General features: G+C 46.1%; 1 protein-coding gene across 5 annotated transcripts in view; it reads left to right on the top strand.

Annotated features, from left to right (window-relative positions):
- LOC119658763 (zinc finger RNA-binding protein) overlaps window positions 1-22,095 on the top strand; it is a 47,383-nt gene that overhangs the window by 9,060 nt on the left and 16,228 nt on the right. For 2 of the 5 annotated variants that reach the window (XM_038066457.1, XM_038066456.1), the window contains exons 3-7: window positions 2,520-2,665; window positions 3,435-3,558; window positions 3,633-3,738; window positions 3,803-5,049; window positions 17,463-17,693. In XM_038066457.1, coding sequence (XP_037922385.1) covers window positions 2,520-2,665; window positions 3,435-3,558; window positions 3,633-3,738; window positions 3,803-5,049; window positions 17,463-17,693 — 1,854 coding nt within the window. The remainder of the gene's footprint in view (window positions 1-2,519; window positions 2,666-3,434; window positions 3,559-3,632; window positions 3,739-3,802; window positions 5,050-17,462; window positions 17,694-22,095) is intronic. The other 3 variants (XM_038066459.1, XM_038066461.1, XM_038066460.1) reach the window with 3 other exon arrangements.

The raw sequence follows: 22,095 nt of genomic DNA, 5'->3' as shown, positions 1-22,095 counted from the left end.
AACTTGCAAGTCTTACATTACCCAACGCCAGGAGTCGGCTTTTATTTTATTTTTTTTTGCCTGAGTATTAACCGTCATCAAACACATTCTACAACCAACGCTGGGAGTCGACCTTTTGTTTTATTTTTCGTGGTTATCGAACCTGCAACGAACACTTTATACATTATTGTCAAGATATTTTGCACTTGGAGTCTTCTCAGACCTGGGTGTCAACCAGCAACTAACACACTCTACAATACGCATCGCAAGGAGTCGTCCTTCATCTATCGAGTACGCTGGCAATATAGACTCAGTCCTAACCATTCCGTAAAGCCATAGACAGATGTGATGATTGCACTATTCTTTTCTTCACCACGTATGCACCACAATCAGGTCGACCTGATGCCGAGAAAGATGCCTCCTGAAAACTTCTCGACGCAAAGGCCTGCAACCTGCCTGCTGATGACTATATCATCTTTCCAGGCGACCTTAATAACAGATGCCATGGGGGAAAGGGGCTTGGGGCGTGCAATGAGGATGGCGAGTTTATAATCGATTTTGCGAACACCCATGATCTTCCACTTATGAATACATAGTCACCAAGCTATTGCCTCCTCTGCATTTTATAGTGGGAAAAGTAAAACGCAAATCGCCTATATTCTCATAGGACGCCGACATTTTACCACCGTCACTGATTGCAAAGCCGTTTCCCGTTCGATATCGATCGTTGATTCCGTTTTGCGAATCAAGCCACCGATAAAACAGCGTGAGCAACGCACTGGACCGCCGCGCATTAAATGGTTGGGAATTTCGTGACAAGAAAGGAGAAATGATTTCATTTTCGCGATTACGAATATGGAAGAATCGTGGAACCAAATTATCGACACGATCCACAAAGCTGTCTTTGTCACCCTGGGGTCACCAAGCCAGGTAAGCGGTTCATCAATCGATATACTTGGCTTTGGAATGACGATTAAATGAAAGTCCGTGAAAAGAAACGCTTCTACCTTAAGTTTCTCGATGATCAAACGCTGGCCATTTGTAAATTTATAAGAATGCCACAACTGGTGTCATTTTGTGATCGACTCATCAACGAACGTCTCAAGTCTAAAATTTTCCGCAGTATCGTCCGCCCTGTCGCCCTCTATTGTTCTGATTGACAGCCGACTATAAAAGACAATGAACGGCGTCTTGCGGTAATGGCGACAAAGATTTTGCGTTGGACTAATGGCATGACACGCTTTGCTCACACCCGATATGAGGATATGGGGGTTACACCGATTGTGAAAAAATTGCGAGAAAGGCGTCACGTAATACGGGCTAACGGGAATTCATTCGCCAAAGATCGGTCTAAACATCCAAACAAAAGGTCGGCCGAAACGACGCTGGCTGGATACGCTACATGGAGAGTTGAAAGCCTCGCGATTGCATCCAGATCAGGCTTTTGTTGAAACATAATGGCGAAACCGATCACGACAAGGTGACCCCGCTTATGAACGAGGCAAAGAGTGAAGAATAAGTTGAAGATAGACAGATGTGCCTCCTTCGACCTCTAAAGGAACTATAGGGAGTAGAACATTGCTATTCTTGCCAACACCCAAGCGGCGATCAAACTGGCATGGAAATGCCTTGAAAGACCGAATACGCTCGGCTCGCAAAGTAAGGTCTCTGGGTTCGAGGCAACGAGGCAGCGGATGAATTGCCCAGGAAGGGAGCAGGGACGCATCTGCAAGAGGCAGAACTCTTCTGTGGTATCGGAAATGGAAGAATGAGTGAGGGGCTTTACGGATGCGTCTATCTTCGGCCGAAGCACTAAAATCGCCAGATGTTACTATTGCGTCATGGTGACTTGCTTCAAAAACTGATCTTTCCACCATCAATACGAATTCATCTAATTTGAGGTTTTGCGTATCAATTGTATGCATGCATGATTAGTTTGTGTGGAGTTTAAAGAGTCGCTGCCAATCGCGTTATTTGTAGAGTCAATCAATGCACCTGATCCGAAAGGTTCTTACGTGTAGACACGGGTGTGGCTGAGATTAATTGGTTTTCGGTTGCTTATTTTACGTTAGGAACGGGCCTCGTTTGCCGCAGTATTTCTCCGAGGTTTCTTAATTGGCATGATCATTTTTTCTAACGACTTTGAATGTGTTCCCTTGGTCAGGCTGTCGCGGTACCTCTCACCTGCAACTCTGGATTCAGCGTGTCTTTTTCCTTAGGCTCGGAATTTTATTTTTAATTGGCCTCGGATAGGATGGTTATATCCTCCTTTATCTGGTCTTAGCGCTACCATGTTATATAAACATTATGCCAGTGTCAGCAGGTTATACAGTAGTATTAGTAGTAATTTTTAGAGAAAGAAAAAAGTAAACAGGTAAAAATATCATAGAAGAGTTTAGATATTGATTCGTTTGTCATTGCCAAATAAATATTCCCTACATGCTTTGTCGAACATATTTCAAATATTATCCAAAACAAAAAAAAACGCGTTAAGGTGCTGTATTTGATTACTGTCCAAAATTTAAAAACTGATGTTTTAGGTGCTGCTGCTAATCCGGGCGCCACAACAACATATGATTACGGTTACGGGCGACAATATGACGTCACGAAAACATACTACCAGCAAGCTGGAGCCACACCGGGATACACTGCTCCCGCATATACTGCAACCACAACAGCGACTAAGGTGTTATTAGTTTTCTTACTTTTATGGTTATGTTTAACTCCTTTAAACGTTCATTTGTTTTCGTTGAATTGCAAAGTAGATGTTTTGCTCATTTCATTTTGGAAATCCTTTTTTCTATCGGAATCATGATTGCGAATTGGAAATTTTTGTGAAGAGCAATGGAATGCCAAAATGAACAAAGTCTGGAATGTTTATTATGCAAATATTACTTCGCATCCGTAAATGTTATCTGTTACTGGTTAGCACTTTGGACTGTTATAGGAACCAAAACTAGTTGCCTGTCTAAACTCAACTGATGAGTCTCAAATTCTCTCACTTGAAATTGCAGCTTTTTAACTCTTCTGTAGTATTCATTTGAGGTTGGTACAGCCGCATTTTGTTTTGTACTTTTGTTAGCTCTTATTTTCGCTTCTTCTTGTTGTGCTTTAATCATTTTTTTCATTCACAAGGCATGCATTGCTAGTAACCTGGGTTTCTCTCAAATCGCAACCTCCATACACTTTAGTGATAAATCACTTTCGGGAGACCTCAACCTTCGTTTAGGCAATTCACAGTTAACACTGTTCTCCAGCAGTTGCATGCCCGTATTGGCCAATCTCTTGCATTAATAAGCATTCCAAACTCCTTCCCGTCAATAAAATACTGAAATTTCGGCAAATTAAAGTTCGACAGATGCAACGATTTAGTTTTTAAGCCTTGAGTTGTTGTCGTTGTTGTTTCGTTGTTTGTTACCGCTTTAGGTTGTCTCTCCTCGTCTATTGGAATTCAGACCCACTATTCAGCCCCACCAACAAGGAATATAATACCGCCTGCAACAACAAAAGCCGCCACAGCTACCACAACTCAAAATAATCAAACAGTTACCAATGTGACTCAGAATACAGCACCTAAACGTAAGAATTTACCGAGTTCCTATTTGTCTACTAATTCATTTATTTTTTCCCCATCAACTTTGATTTTCTTCCAGAAGCACAAGCAACCACTAACACTACCACCTATACAAATTATGATGCTGCTTTGTACAGTGCAGCAACAATGTATGTGGCACAACAGACAAACAAAGCGAATGCAAAGTAAGTTGTTTGCCTAGAAATGATATTCAAAGTGAAATTTATTTGAAATTTGGCTTTATTTCAGCGCAAATTGGCAATACAAAAAACCAGGCCCAGGTGCTGGTATGAATAAACAGCGAGCGAAACCCCAGCCTCGTCCTCAACAATTGCATTATTGCGAAGTGTGCAAAATAAGCTGCGCCGGGCCCCAGACCTATCGAGAACACTTGGAAGGGCAAAAGCACAAAAAACGTGAGGCAAGTTTAAAAATGATGGCCAGCGCTACAGCTACGAACCAAAATCGTGGTAATAACTACCACTGTGAATTGTGTGATGTTACATGTACAGGGAATGATGCCTACGCTGCCCATGTCCGTGGCTCCAAGCATCAGAAAGTCGTGAAATTGCATCAGAAACTAGGAAAACCCATACCGTCAAGTGATCCGAAGAAGTTGACGAAAATTAACTTTGTGCCCGCAGGTGAAGGGAAAGAGGGTGAAGCTGCCGCCGCTGAAATCGCGGATGATGAACCTATTTCGGAAGACATTAAGCCAGTTGGTGTTGAATACATTGAAGAATTGAAAGATGCAGAGGGCAAGATCTTAAGTTTCAATTGCAAGTTATGTGAATGCAAGTTCAATGATCCGAATGCCAAGGAAATGCACATGAAGGGCCGTCGTCATCGACTCCAGTACAAACGCAAGGTTCAACCAGATCTGGTGGTGGACATCAAACCAACTCCACGTCAACGTCGCATAGCAGAAGCTCGAGCTCAACGTGCTTTAATGCAGGCAGAGTATTGGAATTCAAGACGCAATGAGAACGATGATGAAGACCCCATGTATTGGGACGAACGCCGTCGTTTTGATGACGAATTCGAATATATGAACTGGATGCAACGCAATTTCCCTGGACCTGGACCACGTGGACCACCTATGGGTCGACCAGGACCCCCAATGGGCCATCCTTTCTACGGCATGATGCCCGGACGACGTCCAGAGAGCTCTGATGATCGTCATGTTGTTGCGCGCCACGCTGAAATCTACCCGAAAGAAGAGGAACTTCAAACTATTCAAAGAATTGTTTCGCATACTGAACGCGCTCTCAAATTTGTGTCGGATGCTTTGACTGAAACGAAATCTCAAACAAATGAAACAAAAGCAAACGGTACGAGTACGACTGATGCAAAAGGGACTGAAAATAAAGAGAATAATGGAAAGGCGCCAAAAGAGGATGGTCGGGACAATCAAATGTTTTCATTCCAAAAAGAGGCTGAAGGGGGAAATATTCGCATTCTTAAAGGTGTTATGAGAGTTGGACTGTTGGCTAAAGGTATGTATTGTTTTCTTGGTGTTGAAATTTTGTTTTCTAAAATATATTTAGGCAATAGCTTGTACATATAAGCGTATGGCGAGTAATTACAACGGTTGTTTCGAAAATAAGGTTCTTACATTTTTTCGTGCACATGGAATTTTTATTTGAGAAAACGAATGCACCATTGGAACCGTTGATCTTTAAACTAACTTTAATTAACTAAACGCATTTTTCTGAGTAATCAACTTTTGCATTCCCGCCTAAAAGAAGTCCGCCGCCAACTCGCTGAGAAACCGGGAAACTTCATCTCGCAACTCGTCCGTCCAAAATCGTTTGCATCGCACAGGTGCTCTTTCAACTTCAGAAACAGATGGAAATCGCTGGGTGGAATATCAGGGATGTAAGGGGATGGGCAATGACTTCTCATCCAAATCTTTCAATTAAGTCCTTTGTTTGTTGCGAGACATGCGGACACGAATTGTCGTGGCGCAGTATTGCGCCTTTGGTGAGTTTCTTTCTACGACGATTTTGGATTGCTCGTCTGCGCTTTTTCAAGGTTTCGCAACAACTTGTCGAGTTTATAGTGATCTTTCTAAGCATAAACTCGATAAGTAGTACGCCACGCTGGTTCATTTGCGGACATGTTGAATGCTTATACACTTCGCTTAACTGGCGATGAATTCCTATGGGTCGTAGTTTTTTTCCGTGCAAAAATCGAATGACCGCACCATCACACCTGGCGATGACGGGCAATTGTTGTTGGGATCGGTAATGGAGGGGGGGCTTTAAAAACGCGGCATTGCCAGATTTCATCTTGCCTCACGCGCGGCAAAGGTACAGCGTTGGGAACCTAATTTTTGAAACAACTCTCGTAACATCACATTTTGAATGGCATAAAATAATGGAACATCTACCTTCGTTAACCGTTAGTCTACACAGAGGCAACGTTAATCTGAATTTGAAGCTGTTTTACTGATTAATTTTGGATTATCATTATCAAAGGTGCAACAGTCGTTATTCGGTTGTTGCCTGCCTTAGTAAAGAACTCATGATAACTCGGTTTTGCGTTGAGGTCCACCAATTCTCTAAAGGCTCTTTGTAGTTCTGGCCTGGCCTGGTCTCGCCTCGCCTCATCTGAGAAAGGTTCTGTCACCCCTTCTTTTCGTATTATAGATATTGCCTTTATATATTTTCCGGATTGGACCCTCCACACGCATTAAGGTTAACCCTTTAGAATTCGAAAAAGTGGTACATTTGTGACATTTATTTTTGGGAAAATGAAGACAGAATATAACAAGTCACGTTTATATATGTTTAGGATGATGTTTAAATGTACAAAAAAAAAAGAAAATATTTGCAACACTGGAAATTGAAAACTGAGAAAGTTATTCAGGGTGCGTGCGTGCCGCTGTAGTCCTAATCTGTGTGCACGATCTCGGACCCAACTTTCATTTGATCAATAGGGTTTTTGTCTTCGACGAACTAGGAGTTTCGCAGAATTCGAAAATTAACTATAAAGGTATGACCTCATCTACGCGACACGACCACAAACTACACTGTTTGTCAAAATTACTTTAGATGGTTCTGTAGGCAACAACACACACTTGAGCGACATTCTGCCAAGGGACGCGGCTGGGTAGCCTGGCAGAGAATATTTGGCAAAGTCGCGTGTCATTTCCATATAATGAATGCCTTGAAGGTACGACCCCATATACGCGACGCGGCCATAAACTGCACTGGCTGTCGAAATATCTTTATATGGCTTTGTAGGCAGCAATACACACTTGAGCGACACTGCACGACACGACAGTTTGCCAAGCGACGCCACCCAGTTCCCTGGCAGAGAATATTTTGCATCGTCGCGTGTCATTTCCATACAATGAACGAAGTTGACTGCTACGATTTTTCGGTTGTGGTTTATATCCACCTATTAAAATGTCAAAATATGCAGTTGCCTGCCGCGCTAGTGCATTATAGGCAGGCAGTTGCACTGAATATAGTGTCGCGTCGCGTAGCGTTGATGGGGTCGTACCTTTACCTTTTTAGAATGAATGCTTTATGAAGCAAATCCGTTCAATAGTTTCTTAGTAATCTTGCACGCCAATTCGAAAAATGGAATTGGAGAAAATGTCGTTTAAAGTTTACTGTCAAGAAAAAACAAACTTACTGAAATGTGATGTTAATCAGCTCCACCAGGTTCATAGAGCAACCCCTGAGCTTCTTCAAAATACTTGTTTGGTATGAGTTGTGCCGCCCTACGAGCCTCCTTCGTTCTATCACTGTGATACCGGTCCGCGCGCTCTAATCGGATGCCGGCCACGCTTTGCACTGATGTCCAATCGTTTAGCGATTCCGTTATCATCAATATTGTGCCGTAGACTACACTTGTAGCACTGATGAAAGGAACAAATAGTCCCCGAAGTATCGATATTTGCAAGGTTAATTAATATTACTAGCGAAAAGAAAAGGGAAGTCTTAATTATTTCAAATAATTTAATCGCTAGAAACATCGCAAGATTACAATTATACATTCTTTTTGTAAAAGTTTTAGAATGGCAAATGAAATATTAACTTCATGACAGTGCTCTAGGCAAAGTGATCCAAAAGTTTCTTCTATTTCAATTGCAGTACAATATGAACTTTAAAAAGAAAGTAACTTTGCGAATTGCAAGTTTAACTTCAATGCCAGAGTAATGCCTGATAATTGTGGCGAGAATGGGGGTCGAAATTTTAAATATCGGATCCACATTAACATTCCGACGTCCAGACTGCGAAAGAAGCATTTCTAATGGAAATTTCACGACGGAATTAGTGACGTCGGTGACGCGTGGCAAATTTTGAAGACCTCCCGGCGAGCTTCTATAATATCAATATTTGAACGCCGAGGCTGTCCTTGCCCGCGGGAACTTGAAACCCTTTTGGTCTCACACTCGCAATTCTCCTAATCCCACTCAATCTCTCCCTTTTTCTATCAATTTTGCTGGCTCCAGTACCAATTCCCCACAACAATTCTGCGACTTTCTCTGCACCTAGTTCTCTTCCGTGTTTTCTCCCTGCATACTGCTCCGAATCCCCGGCCATTTCTCTCCTCACGCTTTCCTTGGTTGAGTTCCTCATTGGTCATCTTGACCCCAATGTCGGACCTGGATGGTCTTTCTAATCTCTTCTTGACTGCAGAAAACACATTTCCCTCCCCATGTGTATAATTTACAAAAAAAGTCTAGAAGAATGCTACTTTCCCCATCTCTGGAAAGAGCCCTTGTCATCCCTATCCTCAAGAGCGGAGACCCTTCTCTTGCTGTGAACCACGGCCCCATCTCTCTACTCTCCTCTTGCTCGAATATCCTGGAAAGAAACGTCAACGACTGGTTGACTGCGCATTTCGGTCACTTCATTGTCAAAGAGCAGCATGGTTTTGTGAAATATTGATCTACGTTTTAGAACCTTCTTTACCAACTTCGTTGCTATATGCTTTAATTCACGACAGGAGATACATGCTATTTATACTGATTTCTCCAAAGCCTTTGATACCATTAACCATAATATTCTCCTCTCTAAACCCTCATTACTCAACTTCCCTCCCTCAGTCCTCCTATCTCTCATACTGTTCCTGCAAAGTTTCTTTTCATGGTTACTCATCTCTTTCCCTCTCTCCTTCCTCTGACGTTCCCCAAGGCTCTATAGTTGGCTCCTACTTATCCTGGTTTTTATCAATGACCTCGTCTCCATCCTCACCTTCTTGTGTTTGCTCTACGCAGACGACCTTAGATTATTTGCCTCTGTTTCGTCTCCGCTGGACTATGCTCTCTTGCAGTCCAATCTTGATAAATTGGTCCGCTCAGCTAACACTGAATGTCACCAAATGCCACTGGATGTGCTACTCCCTTAAACCCTCCCCAATATCCTTTTAGTATTCTCTTAGCGGACAACCTCTTTCACTATTGACCTCCTTCCAAGACCTGGGTGTAATATTCGATAACAAACTTCGTTTCAATTACCACTTCGTTTTCGTCGTCGTTAGAGCTTCCAAAATGTCTGGTTTTATCCTACGTTCCTCCTCCGACTTTATCTCAATTCAACCCTTCTTTATACCCTTCGATTCCCTTGTCATAAACATCCTTGAATATTGCTGTGTAGTCTGGTCTCCTTTCTGTATCCGTGACTGTCGCGCTCTTGAAGTTGTACAACGCAAATTCACCCGGACTCTCTTTTATAAAAAGAACCTTCCGTCACCACTCCGCACCCTCAATTTCTCTGGGGCTGGCACTGTCGTAAATTCAGTTATGAACCTGGTAACGACAGCATGCGGGGTTTTCATGCTCCGGAGGGCACTCGACCGTGTTAAGCCTTCTATGTATTGGTGGTCAGCTTAAATTACCGACATGTGGAGGGGTTGTTATAAACTCCAACGTTTGGCACATCATCGATTGCTGCGAGTTTCATGTATGGCGACTTGATGTCGTTTACTAAACATCAGTTAATGCCTACGAAAACAAAGGGGAGTACTACATCGTCACCTGTCCGTATTTGCGTTACGCAGCCGACCCTAAATTATTTGTCTCTGTTTCGTATCCACTCAATCGTGCCCGTTTGTAGTCCAACCTGGATACTATGGTCCGTTGGTGCTCGGTTAAAACTGATACTAAATGTCACTGTATGTGGTCCTGGCTTAAGCCCTCCTTGATATCCTTTTCCTACTCTCGTGGTGGACAACCCCTATCACTACTGATCTCTTTTCATGACCTGGGTGTAACCTTCGATGTGAAACTTCGTTTCAATTCCCACTTCGTTGACACATCAATCGTGCCTCCCAAATGTCTGCTTTTATCTTAAGTTCCTCCGCTGACTTTATCTCAATCCAGTCTTTCTTTTCAACTCCCTTGTTAGAAACAGTGACTGTACTTCGTCCTGCCTTCATTTATATGCCGCCCAAGATCTCGCGCTGCCTGTTCGATCCGGATGAAAGTAGACTGTACATCTCGGGTTCTTCTCATAATGTTAATATTATCAGCATAGACCGGTAGTTGGGTGGACTTGAAGAGTATGGTACCCCTCGCATTTACGTCTGCACCGCAAATCACTTTCTTCAGGACCAGGTGGAAGAGGGCGCATGTTAGGGCATCCCCTTGTCTTAAGCCGTTGTTGATGTTGAATGGTCTCGAGAGTGATCCTGCTGCTTTTATCTGGCCTCACACATTGTCAGGGTCAGCCTGCGTGCTAATGAATGACAACCCGCAAAACGCTCATGACAAGTAAATTCGCTGAAGAGAACGTCCTGGCAAACAACTATCCCCGTGAGATTTCGGTGTTAGAGCAGGAAGATGCTGTCATGGAGGTTGTGTGTTCTATTCATCGAGCTAAGGCATCCAGTGTTGATATCGACGAGTAGTTTTCGTTACGCTTCAACCCGCCAACCACGTTCAGTTCGGCCTGTCATTTACGCCTGAAGTATCAGTGTCAGTTTTGACTGTTTAGGCGGCCGGTGATCGAATGAAAACCAACCGAGCCAACAGGTCAGATATGTTTGTTTAGGCTGTAAGCGAGAATTTTATGGGCTTTGTCGCTGGTGGACATTTTTGTTAATGATAACGCGCAAAAATGACTTAAATTCTCATCTCAAGGCTTTCTAGGTCCTCCCTCAGGGATCGTCAACGATCCTTCATGTGTAGTTTACGATACGGGGAGTGGTGTCCCCGAGGTGCCCGAGCAAGTAGTTCTGACCCCCTAGCTGGCATAATACTTGCGTCCTAGATAGCCTCGAGAAAGTTTCTCGGTGAAGAGCGAACTGCTAATGACCGATACACGCCGGGCCACACTGGGAGTCCCCGGAGCCGTCGACAACTCCCTGTCGACGTCGATGGGGTGATATGAGCCTAGCTCTGCCAAGGTGGTAGTTGTGGCGTGTATCAGGAGCCAGCCCCTTCGGGACCCTGGTCGGGTAGTGTGCATTGAACCGGTGTTAGTAGACCGCGTTGCCCCGAGCGAGCGCTGATCCGTTCGTGAATTCCGGGATCAGCTAAGCGTAGGTCAGGCCTCAGGGAACTGGGGTAGGGGCTGTGTCCCCGAGGGTATACCCGTTCCTGACTATTGCGGCCCGCTCCCTTGCACACGATGCGCTGGTAAACAACTCAAATGGAGAAAAAAAACGAACGAAACGAGGAGATAGTGGAAATGGAGAGTGAGCTGGCTGCGTTTATTCGCAGCACGAAAATGCGCCTTTCGCCCCAGTGCCCAGCGAAGGACGCAACAAGGGCTGAAATACCCGACGAGACATCGGGACGCGCAGACGGAGAGAAAGACTCGGAAAGTGATGCAGCACCTGCAACACAGATAGGAGGAACCCAGACCATACAGCACAGTGCTGTAATTGGGGAAAGAGGCACAGTGGAAACTGCCGAAACTAATAAAATGGTTTCGAATATAAGCCGAGTGGGAGGACTGTCGATTACTCTGGCGCAAGCTGAAGAGGAAAGACTTATTAAAAAATGCACGGCAGTTGTGAAGCACATGCGATTTTCGACGTTCCTTCAGAAAAACGTCGGTAAGGGGGTGAAAAACGGGCTAATGGAACTGGAAGAGCTCCTGGATAGGATTTCATACTATAGGCGAACATAGAAAGTAAGACAAAATCCGCAGGAAGCAGAAACAACCGCGCTTCCCGAGGAGAAAACCACGAGTACCAAACGGATCGCTGACAGCCCATTGCAGAGCGAACTTGGAAAAAAACGAAAGGAGGAAGGGACATCTGAAGGAGACTTCACTCAGGTACTCTCCAGGGCTGAAAAGAAGAAGGCGAAGATGATCAAAAGACAACAACACGTCGCGCCATCAGAAAAACCTCTGCCTAAAACTAAGGCGGACACGAAGGACGGAGTGCCGAAAGAAAAGGTGGGGAGACGAAGGAGGACTAGACCGCCAGCTTTGCTTATTAAGCCGACGGAAGGCAAGACTTTTGCGGAAGTCCTCAGCGAAATCCGTTACGAAATCAAACCCGAAGACAACGGAGCGGAGGTGTCTTCCATACGTAAAACGAAGGGTGGTGGAGTCTTAGTCGAACTAGGCCCGAAGACTATAAATAAAGTCACGTTCTGTGAAGCAGTCAAGGGGCTTCTAGGAGAAAAAGCTTTGGTTTCTAGCCTGGAACCCACGTGTGCTTTAGAAATCCGAGACCTTGACTGTCTCACGGAAAAGAACGAGGTAGAAGAGGCCATCAAACACGAATGCCCGGAGGTAACCAATGTCCGGATTGGTATCACCTCCGCAAACTCCCGAGGCCAAAAACTCGCTGTGGTGGAAGTTGCCGAGCAATACGCGAGGAAGCTTCTAAACAGCGGGAAAATAAGAATTGGTTGGGTAGTGTGTAGGATACGAATTCGGGCCGCCCCAGCCAAATGTTACAGATGTTTGGACTATGGGCACACATCTGCAAACTGCCGGGGACCTGACAGAAGGGCAACATGCCGTAAATGCGGTCAGGCTGGCCATAAAGCGAACAGCTGCAACGAAAAGGAAAGCTGCATCCTATGCAGGGACCGTGGCGCGACTGATGAGAGCATTGCGCACACTGCGGGATTGGGGCGGTGTCCAGTTTTCAGAGCAGAACTGGAAAGAGCTAGAATACGGTCAACATGATTCGCATCCTACAAATCAATATGCACGGGAGTGCAACCGCTCACGAGTTGCTAGCGCAGTTCGCTGCGGAGACCAAAGCTGATTTAGTACTCATCAGTGAGCAGTACCGAAACAAGGGCCCAGTTTCATGGCACCCAGACATATCAGGTACCGCTGCCATCTGGGTTCGGGACGGCACCCTCCTGGGGGTTCTTGCCCAAGGCCGAGGGGACGGCTTTGTCTGGATTCGGTGTTCAGGGATAACGTTTTTTAGTGTCTATCTTACGCCGAATGAGACGATGCCGGATTTTCGTCGGAGGCTTGAGGCTTTGGAGGACGCTATCTTAAGCACGGATGGGCGGATCCTGGTCGGGGGTGACTTCAATGCTAGGGCACTTGAATGGGGCATGCCTCACACAGATTCCAGAGGGAAACGAATTCTGGAAATGGCGGCGAGAACAAGACTGGTAGTTCTAAACACCGGATCCACTCCAACGTTCCGGCGCCCGGGCTGCGAAGGAAGCATTCCAGACGTAACCTTCGCATCGGAATCACTGGTGTCGCTGGTGGACAGGTGGCGAGTTCTAGAAGACTTTTCGGCAAGTGACCACCAATACATTGCTTTCGAAGTGGTGGACACAAACTCTCGGTGTGCGCCACCCCAGCGATCTTTCTGTGTATGGAACGTCGCGAAAGTGAATACCGGGAAGTTTGTCGAAACTCTGGGAACAGGTGGGGCCACGCTGAAGGGTACTCCTGGGGGTGGTGGCGCCGCTGCTGATACTGTCGTAAATTCAGTTATGAACCTGATAACGACGGTCTGCGGAGCCTCCATGCCCAGGAAGGCATCGAGGCGCGTCAAACCTTCCATGTATTGGTGGACAGTGGAAATCGCAGAGCTCCGGAAGGAATGTCACAGGCTCCGCCGCTTAACACAACGTCTAGGCGACCGGGAGGAGGCATGTACCATAATGATGGAGTACAAATCAGCCAAAAGGAGATTCCGCAGCGCAATAAACAAGAGCAAAGCTCGCTGCTGGCAAGATCTGATCGACGAGGTGATTGGGGATCCGTGGGGACTCGGTTACAAACTTGTAACCCGAAAAATCGGGGCTCTGCGGAAACCCTGTTCACTTAAGGCCGAGCAGATGGACCGCATTGTGAGTGCACTCTTCCCTGCTCACCCCGTATGGGATTGTGACGTCGGCGCGGAGAGCGCAGAGGACTTTTTCTCTGTAAAAGAGTTGGAACAGGCAATCCTCTCTATGAAAAACAAGAAGGCGCCAGGACCCGATGGTATTCCAGCAGTGGTGTACAAACTGGTATTCCAACACCGGCCAGACCTACTGCTCGGCGCATTCAACGCTTGCCTGAAAGAGGGCATTTTCCCTGCTCGTTGGAAAGTTGCGAGGCTTGCGCTGGTCCCTAAGAGGAAAGGCGATCCCGAACTGCCGTCTTCATACCGCCCACTATGTATGCTTGATACTGCTGGGAAAGTGCTCGAAAAGCTCATCAGAAGTAGACTCGCTGAAGCGATACGCGCTGCCGAAGATTTATCTCCCCGGCAGTTTGGTTTTAGGGCAGGGAGATCGACAATTGATGCTGTCATGTAGGTCGTGGACGCCGTTCGACGAGCAGAGGCACATAGCCGCCGAACTCGACGGGTGGTGCTCCTCGTAACGCTTGACTTCAGAAACGCCTTCAATTCCGTAAGATGGAAAGACATTCTAGGCACACTAGACAATATTTTCAACGTGCCGAACTATCTCTTACGGATTTTGAGGGACTATCTGAGGAACCGCTCCCTGCTCTATGAAACACTAGAGGGTCAAAGGAGGATGGAGGTCACATCGGGGGTAGCACAGGGATCCATCCTAGGGCCGGACCTCTGGAACGCTACCTATGACAGTCTGCTTAAACTCGACATGCCAGAAGAGTCGCGCCTGGTCGGCTACGCAGATGATGTCGCAGCGCTTGTTGCTGGACGCACTGTCAAACAGGCACAAAGCAGACTCGGCATATTGATGCGACGGGTAAGCGGATGGATGACTACTCATGGTTTCAGCCTTACACTGGAAAAAACCGAAGTAGTCATCCTGAGTAAGAAGAGAATTCCGACCCTGCGTACCATATCGTTCGGCGAGTCGATAATCGAGTCAAAATCGGCGGTAAAGTACCTCGGGTTGACTCTTGACTCAAAGATGAGCTTTTCTGAGCAAATCCAAGCAGCAGCGAACAAGGCTGCGGCTGTAGTTTCGGCGTTAAGTAGGCTAATGGCAAACATTGTGGGTCCTACGTCTAGTAGGCGACGTCTCCTGATGAGCTCAACGCAGTCTGCCCTGCTCTACGGTGCAGAGGTATGGGCTGACGCTCTTAACAAGGAGGTATATCGTAGATGCCTCGCGCAAGTACAGAGACGGGGAGCGAGACGGTGGCGTCTGCGTACCGCACAGTCTCTGAACCGGCCGTGATGGTGATCGCGAGAGTTATCCCCGTTGCCCTTCTTGCTAGGGAGCGTCAGGCCATATACAAGCGCAAGAGAGATGAGCCAAGGGAGGTGGTTGCTCGCGAAGAACTGCAATACACTCTAGGCGAGTGGCAGCTCTCTTGGCAAAATGAAACTAGAGGCAGATGGACTGCGCGGCTCATCGGCAACTTAGGTGCGTGGCTGAATCGGAAGCATGGTGAGACTGACTATTTCCTTACCCAATTTTTAAGTGGGCATGGAAATTTTCAGTCTTACCTACACAAGATTGGAAAGGCGCGTTCTCCGGATTGTGTGTTTTGCAATGGAGTTGTGGAAGATGCCCACCACACTTTTTTTTCTTGTGGAAGGTGGGATGGGGTTCGTCAACAGCTCTATTTAAACACAGGGGATCTCTCTCCAGACAACATTGTGGAAGAGATGCTGAGGACTGCTGATAGCTGGAACCGTGTTGCCAATTACGTTCGGGCCCTTCTCGTTGCTAAGAAGATAGAACTCGACCGGTGGAGGAGCCGGATGGCAGGGGGTTCCTTGAACTGACAGTTCCCTTCCTCCTCTCCCCTCCCGTTGGTGAAAGGAATTCCCTGATTTGAAGGCTCCGCAAGGCGGGAGAGTTCGGGGGCTGGCCCGAAGTAATGTGACAAACGGTTCCAGGCTAGCTCTCTGACGATGGGGAGGTGTTTAGTTGGTAGTCCGACGACGTACCGAATCGGGAGTCCAACACTGTGTGCGTAAATGCATTCACCTACCCTACCAAAAAAAAAAGGCTTTCTACGTCCAGAGTTGAACTAATGATGCTGCACGTGCCGTGGATGGTGTTTTCAATTCAACTGGCAGTCAGGTGCATTGCGGGCTCTTCCGACGTAACTGACTGGCCGAACTGAACATGAATGGCGGGCTTAAGGTTGCAGATATCCTAGGCACACCAGAAATTAAAAATTAATTTTCCGCTTCGTGCTATCTCCTGTGGATATTTGAGGGATTAACTAAAGAATCGCTCCCTCTTTTATGGGACGCTGGAGGGTCAGAGGAAGATGGAGATTACATCGTCAGATGGACTCATTTTAGGGCTGGACCTGTGAAATGTATCTTACGATAATCTGCTAAGACTGGACGGGCCAGAAGAGTTGCACTTGGTCGGTTATGCAAATGATGTTGCTTGTTGAACAAACGTAAAGCGGATTTGGAATATTTATATATTTCAGCCATACGTCGGAAGAAACCTAAGTAGTCATCTTGAGTAAAAAGAGGATTCCGTGTTGCCCGGCGAGGTGATTATAGGGTTAAAAGTAATGGTTCAGTACCTTGGATTGACGCTCGACTCGAAGATGAGCATTTCGGGCAAATCAAGCTGGAGCTAAAGTTTCGGCCTTAATTCGGCAAATGGCAAAAGTTGCATGTCCTACCTCTAGTGTTTTGCTCTATGGCACGAAAATTTGGATTGATGCTCCTGGCGAGGAGGTGTACCGTAAGCCCCTGACGCAGGCACAGGGATGGGGAGCTTTGCAAGTGTCATCTGCCTATCGCGTCATCCCATAACCGGTTGCGATAATGATCGCGGGAGTAATTCCCGTTGCCCTCCTTGCTTTCAGTTTTGCCTGCACAACGTCGGGAAGCCACGCTTCTCTGATTGTGTGTTCTGCAATGGGGTGGTCATTGACGCCGATTACACACGGCAGCTTTATACAGATACAGAGGAGAGCTTCTCTGCACCCGGACAATATAAGAGAGATGTTAAGGGGTGCTGGCAAAGTCAGCCAGTTTGCGCATTGCATTTGGGTTCGTATTTTCGCTAAGAAAGTTGATCTTAGCAGGCAGAGAGATCGGACGGCAGGGATTTTTTTTTGAACTAGCAGTTCCCTTCCTTCCGTTTAGTGAAAGGAATTGCCTGAGTTGAAGGCTCCCTAAGGCGGGAGAATGGTAAAACTTGCCCTAAGTAACGTCTAACGGCAAATTCTCTAATGACAGGGAGATGTTTAGTTGGAGCTCCAACGGCTGCGAGTGTCCATAAGTCAGTGAGACACATTCACTTGCCTTGCCCAAAGAATGAAAGGGGAATATGGCTACATAAGAGCAGATAGGGGAAATAAATCATAGAGAAATAGAGAATTTCTAAACTCAGAGAATTATTAAACTAAAATTAGCCTTCTAAAAAAGGTTCTCCGGACGCAACGCTTACATAACGGTGTGAACCTGTGAGAAGAAGTAGCAAGTGGTTCCTTTGGATCATAACAGAAGGATTTTTTCTGTTTTCCACTTATGTAGTGTCCTAACATTTCGACGCCAAATAGAATTAATTATATTTTATACAAATATCGTTCTTTTATCTTTCCAGGACTGTTGCTCCAAGGTGATAATGTTGTTCAGTTGGTTGTTCTCTGCGCTGAGAAACCAGTTCTTTCATTGCTGGATCGTGTTGCTAATGAACTCCCAATTCAGTTGCGTAAAGTATCAGAAGAACATCAATACAATGTTAGTACCGATCCCCCAGAAGGTGCAGTATTAGTGTCGGATGGAACTATTACGGTTAAAGTATCTCTCACGTCGCCACTATTACGGGAGCAAGGTATTTTGTTATATTTCATTTGTACATTGAATTGCTCGATTTCGAGTTACCAGTTTCTCTATGATTGCTTTAGTTTTCAATCAAATCCACTCTAGATTTTTCGTTTGATTATTTTTTTCTATTATTTACTTTTTTTCGTTATTGCGCAGGCAACTGTTACCGTTAGTTGTAGATTACATTGTTCGTAATTATCATTTTCAGTGACATAGGACATCCTTTTTGCCATATTTTCACATTATAGAAATTGGTGCATCGAAATCGTATGCAGTTTCTCTTTATAGGATTCCTTTCGGGCGCCTATTTTATTCGTCTTGTAATTGTGTCATATCGTAGAACCTACACAAATTATTCCACGACTTTGGTGATCTCATTTGAGATGAATTTGTAGTTGAGTGTGGATAAAGTTGCGAAAAAAATAGGCACGAATTGAGGCGTGGTATATACTTGAACAATTAAAATCAATACAAAATACAAAAGAACAAAATATCAGATTAATGAGTAATAAGGTCTGAGCTGTATTTCCAAATGTATCGATGACAGGTTGAAATTTAGTCTTTAGGAGTTATTGTCCACGGATGCAATTTGATTTTGCTTTGGTGTAGGGATTTTGTTCGTTTAGCAGAGTTGTTGGTTAGAAATCGTCCATGCTAACGAGAAGAGATATATGTGGAAAGTAGAGATAAATAAAGCTAGTTTGATGGTACGTTTTGAATAGGTCGGTTTAGAAAGTGTCAAGAATTTTTTAAAATATAAAGAGATGATAATCTCGTTCACGACTATAAAATGTCCTGAATGCAAAGTTTAGCAGCATCCATCCATCCATTTTGGTACATTAAAATGTGCCTTTCCTTCCCAGTCGAATTTAGACTTTTTCCCAAACTAATTTGATGGAGTATATCCATTTTAACAGCTTTGGCGAGAGAATGTTTCAACGTATGTTCCAGTATTCTGGTTTCTGCCTTTTTGGTTCGTCACCTGGATTTTTCGTCACAATTCTCATTTGAAAAGTTGGGGAAAAAGTAATGTCGTATTTGTGATTGAATTTTAACGCTTTATTTAACATACTTAGAATTATCCGATTTAACTCAAATATGCGCCATTTTGTTCGCAAACTTGTTGCCATTTAGAAGGCGACTCCATTATCCCCCTCTTATAAAACCCCCCCTCCTTATTTGCAAAAAACTCAGACAGTTTTGCAAGCCTCTTTTGAGGTAAACTTATAGCACCAAGAGTGTTTTGCATGGACTGGAAGAGATGGTAATCACTTGGTGCCAGGTCCGGACTATACGGTGGGTGCGATAGGACATCCCATCCGAGCTTCCGTAGCTTCTGGCGGGTCATCAAAGTTGTGTGAGACCGAGCGTTGTCCTGGTGGAATACAGCACCATTCCTATTGACCAATCCTGGCCGCTTCTGGTCAATCGCCTGCTTCAAACGGTTGAGTTGCTCACAGTAGAGGACCGAATTGAGCAGCTCATAGTGGATGACTCCCTTCCAATCCCACCAAACACACAACAAAACCTTCCTGGCTGTCAATCCGGGCTTGGTGATGGTATGGGCCGGTTCGCCGCGCTTCGACCACGATCTTTTTCGCTTGAGGTTGTCGTCCGTGATCCACTTTTCATCACCAGTTACCATCCGCTTCAAAAATGGGTCGAATTCGTTCCATTTCAGCAGTGCATCGCAGGCGTTGATTCGGTCCAAGAGATTTTTTTCCGTCAACTCATTTGGCACTCAAACATCCAACTTTTTTGGAATCCAATTTTCTGCAAATGGTTCCAAATGGTTTTATGGTCTATACCCCGTACCTGGTTAATTAAGCGAATGCTCACATGCCGGTCTACTTGGATGATTTTGACAATTTTATCGGTTTCTACGATGATTGGCCTACCAGTACGGTGTGTATCTTCGACATCTACTACACCGAACGAAATCGATCGAAACAACGCTGTGCTATGCGAATCCTTACATTTTCGGACCCATGGGGTAGGGGTAGGTATCAGTGGCGCTTTGGTCCGCCGTTTTGATGCAACAAACTCCTAAGGCCGTGACTGTTGTTATGGGAGAAGGGAGGCAGACTCCAGCCGGCTCGGATCTTCAGGGTCAGCCCGTAGCATTCACGAAGGAAAGCAGCTCTAGCTAGAAATCTCTCTGAGGTCTCCAAAGAATGGTTTACCCAGTGTCAGGCTGCGGGACTCTAGCCAGAGCTGGGCAATTGCAGAGAAAGTGCATGAGGGTTTCCCTTCTCCGCAGCTTCGGTAATGCGAGTTGTAGGGTATGCCGAGCCTAGCGGCATGGTCCCCTATGGGCCAGTGCCCCGTGCAGACCGCCGTAATCTTGAATGCATTTGCACGCGTCTGGCACAGGAGCTCACGTGATCGGGCTATGTTATAAGCGGGCCAAATTCTCTTGATTTGGCACAGCTTGTAAGCCTTCGCCATCTCAGGCCCGCGGCTGTTAGGTAGTGCAAGTAGACTCCGCCCCCGACAGCCGCCAGCGGAACACCGACTTTATTCGCCGAGGGACTGCCAAGAGCGGAGCCTCGCCTGGCCAATCCGTCAGCCCGCTCATTCTCCTATATGTCCCTATGCCCAGGAACCCAGAGGAGAGTGACCTTGAGCATGCCGCCCAGACGGTTGAGCGCGACTCTGCACTGCCCCACCAGTCGGGAAGATGTCGTCGTTGAGTACAAGGCCTTGATGGCCGCTTGGCTGTCGGTCAGAATGGCTATGTTACGCTTGGGGCTCGAATCACGCCCCAGCCATCGACAGACTTCCAATATCGCCAGTACTTCCGTCTGGAATACACTGGCGAAACCTGGGAGACCATACGACTTGGGTACACCGTGTATATTCGAGAAAACTCCCGCGCCGACTTTGATCCGTCCGTAAAGAATACTGTGTCACAGTCTTGCAACACGCCGCCGGTCTTCTACTTGGCCCTGGTTGGAAGGTCTACAGCAAAGTTTCTCGTAAAGTTCAGTTTGCGTGTGACATAGTCCGTGGGGGGTGCTCAAATTTCTCGAGGTATTTCATCTAGGATGTTGCTCTGACCATAGGACTTCGCTGTCCAGCATCCGGACTCACATAGTCTGACGGCACTGCACGCTGCAACATATTTAATGTGGAGGTCTAGGGGGAAGAGATGCAGAAGTACATTGAGAGCATCTGCCGGGCAGGACTGCAGAGCCCCAGTAGCACCCGCACACGCGGTTCTTTGAATCCTATTAAGCTTCATCCTATTGTATTTTTTCTTCAAAACCTGCCACCATACAATAGAGCCGTACGTTAGGATCGGACGCACTACAGCGGTGTACATCCAAATAACCATCCTCGGCTGGAAACCCTATTTCTTTGCAAAAGTTCTCTTGCAGGCATAGAAGGCTATACAGGCCTTCTTAACCCTAAGTTCTATGTTCAACCTCCAATTTAGCTTAGGGTCTAGGATTACACCCGGATACTTAACATTAGAGGAAAGAACCAATCTTTGTTCATTCAGCCGTGGTAGATGGTATTCAGGTATCCTTGCCTCGGTGGTGAATAGCATCAGTTGCGTTTTGGTTGGGTTTATGCTGAGTCCGCATCTTGCGGCCCACAGGCACACCTTCCGCAACGTCCCTTCCATGATGTCGCTCATAATGGACAGAAACATCCCTGATACTAATATCACCAAGTCGTCGGCATACGCCACCACCTTCACCCCCTGCTGTCCAATGTACGTAAAATTTTGTCCATTACTATTAACCAGAGCACCGGTGAGATGGCATCACCCTGGGGCGTGCCTCTGTTCACCGCTCTGGTCAAGTGGTTGCCTCCTAGATCCGACTGGATTATCCTGGTACTCAGCTTGGATATAATTCAATGCGTGAGATACCCCTCCAATACCGGTGAAGGCTTCCTTGATGGCGTTGGTACTGACGTTGTTGAAAGCTCCCTCTATATCCAAGAAGGCAGCAAGGGTATACTGCTTGTAGTGCAGCGACCGCTCAACCGTGCCAATTACCTCGTGGAGGGCGGTTTCTGTGGATTTTCCTTTGAGGTAGGCATGCTGGGACTTAGAGAAAGGCGTTCTCTCCATAATCGTCTTTAAGTGAATGTCCAGGACGCGTTCTAAGGTCTTCAGCACGAAAGAGGTCAGACTGATTGGTCGAAAGTCCTTCGCGGACTCATGACCGCGTCTGCCTGCTTTCGGTATGAAAACCACTCGTTCGCGCCTCCAGGACTACGGTACGTATCCTAAAGTGATGCAGCTCCGATAAATCTCAACAAGCCACGGCACAACCCTTTCCTGCTGCTTCTGTAGCATGACTGGCATTATGCCATCTGGGCCTGGAGACTTGTATGCGGGAAAGCTCTTTATAGCCCAACCGATCCTATCCTCGGTAATTACCGATTGGATAGTT

Source organism: Hermetia illucens, chromosome 6 (genome assembly GCF_905115235.1).
Source record: "Hermetia illucens chromosome 6, iHerIll2.2.curated.20191125, whole genome shotgun sequence".
Taxonomy (NCBI): domain Eukaryota; kingdom Metazoa; phylum Arthropoda; class Insecta; order Diptera; family Stratiomyidae; genus Hermetia; species Hermetia illucens.
This window is presented reverse-complemented; position numbering and strand designations above follow the sequence as displayed.